The sequence below is a fragment of the Papaver somniferum genome, chromosome 9 (assembly GCF_003573695.1).
Source record: "Papaver somniferum cultivar HN1 chromosome 9, ASM357369v1, whole genome shotgun sequence".
Lineage (NCBI taxonomy): Eukaryota > Viridiplantae > Streptophyta > Magnoliopsida > Ranunculales > Papaveraceae > Papaver > Papaver somniferum.
In genome coordinates, this window is record NC_039366.1 from 52,176,323 (window position 1) to 52,186,011 (window position 9,689).

General features: G+C 38.1%; 2 protein-coding genes across 5 annotated transcripts in view; both read left to right on the forward strand.

Annotated features, from left to right (window-relative positions):
• The first annotated feature begins 5,904 nt into the window (after positions 1–5,904).
• Positions 5,905–8,336, forward strand: LOC113314027. Of its 4 annotated transcripts, none has more exons than XR_003342224.1 (4): positions 5,905–5,957; positions 6,039–6,175; positions 8,080–8,134; positions 8,211–8,336. XR_003342224.1 is itself a non-coding variant. In XM_026562806.1 (3 exons), the coding sequence occupies exons 2-3, from the start codon at positions 7,266–7,268 to the stop codon at positions 7,886–7,888; spliced, it is 369 nt and encodes a 122-aa protein (XP_026418591.1). In that variant the 5' UTR covers positions 7,056–7,076; positions 7,185–7,265; the 3' UTR covers positions 7,889–7,998. The 4 variants fall into 4 exon arrangements, 1 of the variants encoding a protein (XP_026418591.1); XR_003342223.1 differs by lacking the exons at positions 5,905–5,957; positions 6,039–6,175 and adding exons at positions 7,056–7,076; positions 7,185–7,275; XR_003342225.1 differs by lacking the exons at positions 5,905–5,957; positions 6,039–6,175; positions 8,080–8,134; positions 8,211–8,336 and adding exons at positions 7,049–7,076; positions 7,185–7,275; positions 7,358–7,427.
• A 720-nt stretch (positions 8,337–9,056) lies between these two features.
• The window catches only part of LOC113311938 (ABC transporter G family member 28-like), a 4,886-nt gene continuing 4,253 nt past the window's right edge, over positions 9,057–9,689 (forward strand). The window contains exons 1-2 of the mRNA XM_026560720.1: positions 9,057–9,196; positions 9,300–9,426. Coding sequence (XP_026416505.1) covers positions 9,057–9,196; positions 9,300–9,426 — 267 coding nt within the window. The remainder of the gene's footprint in view (positions 9,197–9,299; positions 9,427–9,689) is intronic.

Sequence of the window (9,689 nt, forward strand, 5' to 3'; positions counted from 1 at the left end):
ACCACCAACCACCGATTACCACCACCACCGCCCACCACCGCCGATTACCACCACCACCTCTGATTATCACCACCACCAACCACCGATTACCACCACCACCTCCTCCCACCACCACCACCACCGCCTATTTAAGAAATGTAACAACATCAATGCAATCACAATTAAGTTCTGTTACATGATAATTTTATCGAGTATAAAAGACGCCAGCCGCAGCCTGATTCTGCCATGGGACCACTCCGGAGGTATTTTCCAACAAATCCTTCACTTTAATTTGATTTTGATTGCTTCAATCGAACAGAAATCATCAAAATAGGGTTTTAGTAGGAGTTACAGAGCCATGTTCGGTTAGGCCGATTTTCCAAAAAACCTTAGTTTACTAACCGAACTTCTTGAAAATGAAGAACACGAAGAACAATTCGGTTCTATTGGATTTAAAACTAAGTCACCGAACTCTCTGTTCGGTTGTTTCGCAAAAAATTTAAAACTACAAAGTAACCGAACTCCACCCTTAGAACCGAAAAAAAAACAAATCCAGTCTAACCGAGCTGTGTTGTTGTGGCCACTATCTTGAGTTCCACAATAACCGAACTTAGCCAATAGAGTTCGGTTTTTTCGCAAAAAATTTTAAAACTACAAAGTAACCGAACTTAGCCAATAGAGTTCGGTTGATTGCAAAAAATACTTTTAACCGAACTCCTTGTATTAGAACAACAGAAGTTCATAAGTTCAGTTCCTTCGCAAAATGAGGATATCACCGAACTTTAGTTTACGAAAATAATGAGAAGTCCACAAGTTCGGTTCGTTCGCAAAAATGTTAAGTTTTCTTTGTAACCGAACTCTACCTTTGAAACTTCGTAATCGAACTCTACCCAATTCGCCAAGAAATAAATTTCGTAGTAACCGAACGTTTGCCTAATTGCATATATGCATATATAAGCCCAGTTCGGTTGATTCGCAAAATATGTTGAAGTTTGCGAACCAACCGAACTTCTAACACTAGGTTACTTTTAACCTGCAGTTCGGTTGGGAACTTGGTTGCGTTGAAGTTTGCGAACTAACCGAACACACAAGATGTACCCAAATAAATTGTTAAGTTCAAAGTTCGGTTACCTACCATTTTATCCTAGGTAACCTAACATTACACTGTACGACCAAAACCTCCATTAACGAGCGAGTTCGGTAACCTGCGTGTTTGGAAAACGTAACCGAACTACACTTTCAGATGTGTTCGGTTACATGTTCTTGACATATGGTAACCGAACTGGCCCAAATCTACATAAAAAATTTCATTTTTTTGAAAGTTTGGAGCAATTCAACCAACATTATCTAAGTTTGAAGCATACCTGGGTACCCAAATACCCTTCCTCCGGTTGTGGTTGGCAAAATCCATCGTTTTTCATGTTTTCCTTCTTCATCTTCTCTAACTTTACTCTCTCAATAATTCTACTTCTTTAAAAAAAACCATCTGATTTTTTAATCTCACTAATTATCTTTAACTTTGTCATCTCACTAATCATTACACTAACTATTATTAATACTAACTAAGCATCACTCAAAATTAATCAGGAGGATAATTTAGATATTAATATAAATATCTAGATAAGGGGTGACCTAGATTTACTTCTAATGTTTTTATCCAAAATAAAACCATGATCCCAAAAACACCATGGTTCCCAAAAAGTCGTTCTTTTCTTGTAGCATTTCATTATTGATAACAATTGGATCAACAGGCGGTATGACCCAGCGCCTCTGTTTTTTTTTCAACAGGGGATATGACCCAGCGCCTTCGTACAGCAGCAGAGATAAAGTTTTACTTTCAGAGTTATCTCATAACTAAGACTAAGAGTAACACCTACTTGAGACCTAATAAAAATTGTAATTTGACGACTTGGAATGCTGGCTGTGAACCTGGATGGGCTTGTAGAGTTGATTTTGATGATCTGGTCGATCTAAAGAATTTAAAAAAGATGCCCACTAGAGCTAGCAATTGTCTCTCTTGTTGTGAGGGATTCTTCTGTCCGCAAGGTCTTACATGTATGATACGTAAGTATTTGATGAACGAGTTTTTTCTTCTTTATGACAAAATGAACTCCCATTTTGTAATGAATGGCTAATCAAAAGTCAATGACGCAGAAAAAAACTACTAATTTGCTCAGTACAATTTTGTAAACTATGTCAGTTGAAGCTTTGCTGTTTTATAAGGAGGATAACAGATTAACAATTACTAATTTCTTCAACGTTGTTTGTTTATATTCGTTGAAGCTTGCCCTTTAGGTTCCTATTGCCCACTTGCGGAACTAAATAAGACGACTAGCATGTGTGAGCCGTAAGTCGATAAATTGTACTATCTAATAAAAAGTGTGGTTATCTCATGTTCTCTTATGTAGTGCTTCGAGCTGATAATGACTAACGTATATTGCAGGTACCATTACCAATTACCTCATAAACAACTTGACCATACATGTGGGTTGATATTGGAAGTAGTAGTGAGATGTTCTGTTCAGCAGGATCATACTGTCCCACTACCACCAGAAAATTACCCTGCAGTGATGGGTATTCTTTCTCGAAACTCTGGCACTTATTAATCACTTAGGAACTTTCACCTTTTTTACCAATTGGATTCAGCTCCTTCTTGGTTTACCTTGATCCAATTATTTTCTTGTCTTGTTATCATATTTGCTAATTCTGATTTGTCGTGTTGTTCAGACATTACTGCCGTACAGGTTCTAGATCTGAAAAAAGTAAGTTTCTTTACTCTTGATAATTTGTTTAGTAGCATTTCAGTTACCACTTGAAGGATAAAATACCTGGAGGTGTCATTGCCTTATTCTTATTCTGCTTTCGATTATATCCTTAAGATTTTAGCACTTATAACATTTTATCAGTTTACAATTGTTGATGGTTCTATGATTTTAATACTCTTTACTACACATAATCTTAGACTGGAACTAAAGAATTTTGCTGCCACACAGCTTGACCTTTTAATAGCCTTCTTGCAGAGTGCTTCAAGTTGACTTCTTGCAATCTGAATACTGCAACACAAGGTCTCCGCTTATACGGAGCTATTATTATAGTAAGTCTTGACATACCTAGCATTTTCTTTTTTCAAGACCATAAAGTCTGCAGATATTCTTGTAATCTTAGATAGTGATCCTACAGTTGCGACTGGTAGACGGTGATACCTTTAATTGGCAATGTAGGTTGCATTGGGTGCTCTGTTGATTGTTTTCTATAACTGTGGTGCTTATGTTCTCACCGTTCGTGAAAAAAGAAACGCAAGATCTAGGGAAGCTGCAGCCAGGAGTGTTAAGAAAACTACACATGCACGTACACATGAGCGTGAAGGGCGGAAGGCAGCAAGAGACGTTACCAAGAAGCACGCACTTGGATGGCAGAGATCATTACCACATACTTTTGGTCAAACAAATGCCAGTGTCAGACAACCGAAGGATTTCATAATTCTGAGCCAGGCTAGAACTGAAACAGATGAGGGCACAGACATTTCACGAACATCTCAGCAGAAATCATCTGACGAAGAAATAGCAAATAAGAAGATACCAACAAATTCCATAGGGAATACGCACGATCTGGAGGCGAGCTTTAACAGTAATCAAGACTTCAGTACAGAGAGTAGTAAAACGTATGCACCAACGGGGAAACACATGCATACTACTATCCAAATTTTCAAGTATGTAGATGGAAAAATTGAGAAGGAGAAAGCTCTACAACATGGAGACAAGAACTTGACCTTTTCAGGAGTAGTTTAAATGGCTTCGAAGATGCAAGTCATCATGAACAGACCAATGATTGAAATTTCTTTCAGAGAACTAACTCTTACACTAAAAGGGAAAAACAAATACCTCATGAGGTGTGTCACTGGAAAAATAAGGCCTGGGCGTGTTTCTGCTGTCATGGGCCCATCTGGAGCTGGAAAAACGACATTTCTTAATGCTCTGGCTGGAAAAGCTACGGGATGCAAAAAGACAGGTCTTATTCTTATTAATGGAAAAAATGAATCCATCCACTCGTATAAGAAAATTATTGGTTTTGTGCCACAAGACGACATTGTGCATGGGAATTTGACAGTAGAGGAGAATCTCATGTTCAGTGCCAATTGCAGGTATTATGCTACACAGTCTTACATGCAAATGTCATTTGTTTTGTCATTGTAATTTTTCTCATATTGCCTAGAGCGAAGTGTTGATTCTTTGAGATTCGACTTGGATCTTCCATGTCGCGAAGGCCATTGTTAGAGAGTTGGACCTGGACTTGCACAGGATTCTCACCAAAGGAAACCTTGGACAATGATTTGAAGGTGACCAAACTGGGACAGTGGTGACATGTGGCTTGTGTCATGAATCATGGCGTCATGTTATAGTGATAGGGCGCGGTAGGAAAACTTAGAAATAAAATGTCTGCCCTACTTCATGTAATTGAGCAGTCATTTTTCTGATTACTGTAGGCTACCAGCTGACATGCCAAAAGCAGATAAGGTTCTGATTTTTGAAAGAGTTATGAGCCAAATTAATAAAGTGTCCTGCTTCAAACCATATAATTAATAAACCGGCCAAGCTTTTAAATTCTTTTAGAAACTGGCCTTTCTGTTAGAGTTGACACCTGGGTCCACCAGATCGGTCAGCTGCGTTGAATAAGTCAAACTCGGTAGGAGAATTTACGACTGTGCCCTTGCCCATTTAAAGACCCGTGTGGTGTAATCTCTCACCACACTTTCTCTTTCTCCCTCGTTCTCTTTCTCCCTCGTTCTCTTTCTCCCTCGTTCTCTTCTCCCTCGTTCTCTTCTCCCTCGTTCTGAAACTAGGGTTAGGTATTGAAGCTGTTTGAAAAGAAAAAGAAAACTGATGTTATTGAAGTTGTTTTTGCTGAAGACATAGATGTTAACAGAAAGACCAGAGTGTATTTGGAAGAAAAGTTCTACATATTTAGGGATTCAGAGATAGTGGTGATACAGTGAAGATGAGGTACAAACCGGGATTGAAACAGTCTGAATCAAGGTAAGATTAACGAAACCCGTGACTTAATATATGATGAAAACCATTGTATTGATAGTTAATTAATTTAATTGATCGATTGATTTTTAGGGTTTCTGTTTTTTTTCCTTTGTAATTAGGGTTTATTTGAAACCAAATTTTTATTGTTTAATTGGGGTTTAATTTTCGTGATTGGGTGTTTGATTTTAAGTAATATTGCTTAATTAGGTTTTCATTGGGTTTTCATAGGTTTATATCTGATTTTGTTTCATTTGTGTTGCAGTCAGTTCAAATTTAGGAATATCAGTGTATATGCGGAGCCAAAGAATGAGACTTTGGTATTTCCTGATTGCCATAGAGATGAAACAGACTTGATGACACTTAAGTATATGGTGTATAAGGGTTTGTCTATGGATGTTAAAGAGAAGTTTAATTTATATTGGTTTAAGGAAGAATGTCTGCCACTGCCATTGTTAAACAATGATGATTTTGATAATTTTTGGGAGGATTCTTTTGTAAATGAGGATGGATGTATATGTTTGTGGATGGGGATGAAAGACACAGTGTTTGGGACTCCAAAGACTACACCAAAGAAGAAGACAGTTAGTAAGGGAACCACCCCTAGAAGATCCCCAAGGCTAAATAGTGTGGATAAATCAGTTGAAGGTACATCAAGAAAGCTGAGTTTCATGGATGTGCCCATGTCCAAACATTCTCAGGCTAGTAGCAGTGGTTGCAGTCAGTCAAAAGCTACAAATGAAGTTAAGTTTGTTGAAGATGTGGACAATATTCAGCTGGAAAACACCAAAGAAGATGAATGTCACCCAATTGAGAATCCAGAAGCTCCTCCACTATATGACAGTGATGAAGACATTGAGTATGGGTCAGATGAAGAAGAACAAGAAGAGAAAGAAGAAGAAGAAGAAGAAGAAGAAGAAGAAGAAGGAGAAAAAGAAGGCAAAGAAAAAGGTATATTTCATTTATAACTGATTTCATTTATTATAATTTGTAACTTATTATATGGTACTGATGTTGATCTTGAATGTGAAGGTAAGGATGTGGATGAAAGACCTGCTTACATGGATGACTTTGATGATGATTTTGGTCAGTACATGAAGGGTGAGCATGATGTAGATCTTTTCCCTGAAGAAGAAGTTTTTACTCCAGTAGATCCTAGCAAAATGGAGGTAAAAACTAGATTTGCAAATAAGGAAGCATTTAAGAAACATCTCAGGGGTTATTGTGTTCTTAATAAGTGTCAATATATTTTGGATAGAAGTGATCCCTCTAGAATTAAGGCTGAGTGTAGGTTTAAAACAGAACATGATTGTCCTTGGTTTGTGTATGCTAGCAAGAAAGAGGGTGAGAAGACTTTTGTTCTTAGGAAAGTGAATTTGGAACATAAGTGTGAAGGGGATCCCCAAAATAGGAATAGATCTGCTGATCCTCATTTTGTAAAGGATTTTGTTCTTGATCAGATGAAGAATAAGCCTAAAAAAGTTGTTCCAGACCCTTATAAAATCAAAGAAGACTTCTTAGCTGAAAAGAGAGTAAATATACCATATCAGTGTGCATGGAAGGCTAGGAATCTAGTTTTAGAGTCATTATATGGGAACTATAAAGAAAGTTACAATGAAGTACCAGCATTCTGCAAGATGTTTACTAAATGCAATGATGGGTCTGTTGCTAAGTTCACTTTTGACACAGTGAATAACACCTTTGAAAGCATGACACTCTCATTTGAACCTGCAATAAGGGGTTGGCGAAAAGCATGCAGGGGAGTTATAGGGCTTGATGCCTGCCATCTAACAGGGGAATATGGGGGAGTATTGATGGCTGCAACTGCACTTGATGGACAGAATGGGTTAGTAATGTTAGGAATTATGGTATGCAGAGCTGAAACAAAGGAAAATTGGATCATTTTTTTGAAGCATTTGAAGGATGCAATATTAGCACATCCAGTGAAAGTGGCTTTCATTTCAGATAGGCAAAAAGGTTTATTGGAAGCTGTTGGTATAGTGTTCCCTGGCCATCACCACAGATACTGTTGGTGAGTGTATTGCATAGCATAAGGCCACAATGGAGAAAGTAAGATTTCTCTTTTTTTAAATCTGTACCTTGTCTCAGAACTTATTTATGCAATTTCTAGGCCTTAAATGTATCTAGCACTAACCTTTACATACTCTGCTTGAGCAGGTACTGCAGTGATTACTATTCAGTGGAGAACTATAAGGCCACATATGCACCAACTTTTGCACCACTAGATGATAAAAGTGAATGGGTCCAGGTACTTTTTCTTCTTAAATTTGTAACTATATGCCCTATTTATATTCTCAACTACATTGATATAAGTGCATTTGTTCTTGCAGCCAAACATGAACAAGAAGATCTTGAACCCTCCTCACAGTAGGAAACCAGGAAGACCCAAGAGCAAGAGGGTAATAAGTTATGATGAACCTCGTGTTGAGAAGACAAAAAGGAGGTGTGGGAAATGTGGAAATGTTACTAACCACAACAAAAGAACATGTGCTGGTGGTGAAGTGGGATCTAATCCAACTGCAAAGAGGCAAAGGACTGAATGTGATGCACAAAGCTTCACCTTCAGCAACATAGATCCAAGTCAGACCACCGGAGTTAGGGGTGCAGCTAAGTCAAACAAGAAGAAGAGAACGACATCATTTGTTGGTGAATGTTTTACAGGGCCTGGCAGTCAGCCTTTGGCAACACCATCTTCTACTCCAGCTTCCACAATACCTATGAGTCTGCCATCTATAGCACCATCTTCTACTCCACCCTCTACAATAAATAACCTTTATCAGAACTTCGTTGGCATTGGATCTGTATCTCAGAATATAAAACAAGGAAAGGGAAGGGGAAATGGAAAGGCTAAGAAGAAATGATTTGAGATCCGTTTTCTGATTTTTTGTGTTTAAGAAGACAATATTTTTTTCTTTTGTAGACTTGAATTAATGCTGAATCAAAAGTGGATGGTTGTTTATTAGTACATTTGCAGGTTACATTTTCAAATTGTTGAGTTCCTTACATATAGCATTAAGTTGTAAACTTGAATGCATAATTCTGTTTTTTGCAGCAATGAAGACTTCATCTGAGACCCATTTAAAACCGTCACAATCTGTACAAGTGAGGTATGCTATGTTCTTGTTGTGTTCATTCTTGCAAAATTTCATCTCCATCTTTGATTTGCAGTGATCTTTGTTGCAGGTTTGATTTTGCAGTGGGCAGTTTTTGAAGCAATGACCAGATTCTCCGCAAGCGTAACAACCATTCTCTACTGGTAATTTCACCATCTTGCATTTGACAGGATCGATGGCATCGTCAAACCATTCAAAGTACCGACAGGTTGGAATTGAACACTTCAAAAACATTTTTTCGTTTGTTTCTTTTGCTTTTGAACACAATAGTTGCCTTATACCATTACATGGTATATATTTGCACCTGGAATAAATCCAAGGACATACCTTTGGATCATGAATTCCCTGTGCACAGATAGAACATGAAATTAGGGGTTGTTTTAATCTTAATCTTACCTTGCTGCTGCTACTGCTGCCTGGAGAGTTTACTTCATTTTGGCTCATGTCTTATTTATTTTTATTTTTTTGATCTGTTGAGTATGACAAATACTATGGTTCTTCTCTGCAGGGCCTAATTTATATGAATGAAGCTGAATCTGACCGTTACAAATCCAACCGTTACAAATCCGACCGTTGCAATGAGTCACCGAGTTGACTCGATACTGGTTTGGGTACGAACTCAGACGAGGGTTAAGTCGTCTTTTACCTAGCAGGTTAACTGCCACGTAGCCAGTTAACTACCTAAATCCGTTTTTTGAAAAAAAACGGGATGGAAAATGTCAATATCGGCCAGTTTATATAAAGATTCAAAAAAACGACCAGTTTCTTAAATATGGTTCAAAAAGGTGGTTACTTTATTAAAAAGCCGAGTTATCGACTCCTTGGGGCTACATCATGTAAGAGATACCCTGGTTGGAACAGTAGAGAACAGGGGAATTTCCGGAGGTCAGAGAAAACGAGTAAATGTTGAATGGAAATGGTTATGGAACCTTCGCTATTGATGTTAGATGAACCAACATCTGGGTTAGACAGTTCATCTTCCCAGTTGCTCTTAAGAGCACTTCGGCGTGAGGCTCTTGAAGGGGTAAACATCTGTATGGTAGTTCACCTGCCCAGGTAACAATAATAACATTTCTTAAGGATCATGGTCTGTCTTTCTAAATCCTTGTTTGTGCACGTCTCCTCTTAGTTTGTAATGAACTATTATTGTCATCTTCAGCTATAGCCTTTTCAAGATGTTTGATGATCTGATACTTCTAGCCAAAGGCGGTCTTATGGTGTATAATGGACCAGTAAAGAAAGTGGAACAATATTTTGCAGGCCTTGGGGTCATCGTTCCTGATCGGGTTAACGGTCCGCGAGTTATAACCCCAAAGGTGTCACTATCCATATACAAAAACTCCAACAAAACAAATTGTTCACAAAAACCCCATTTAATATAAACTGTCTATATTACCCTTCTAGTTTAAATCACCCCAACAAAAACAAAAATCAACCACACTTTAATTCTTATTATATTGTCACCCCCAACAAGAAATAAACAACCACCAATAAGCACCGCCGCCACCGATAACCACCGCCACCACTTCCGACCACCGCCGCCACCACC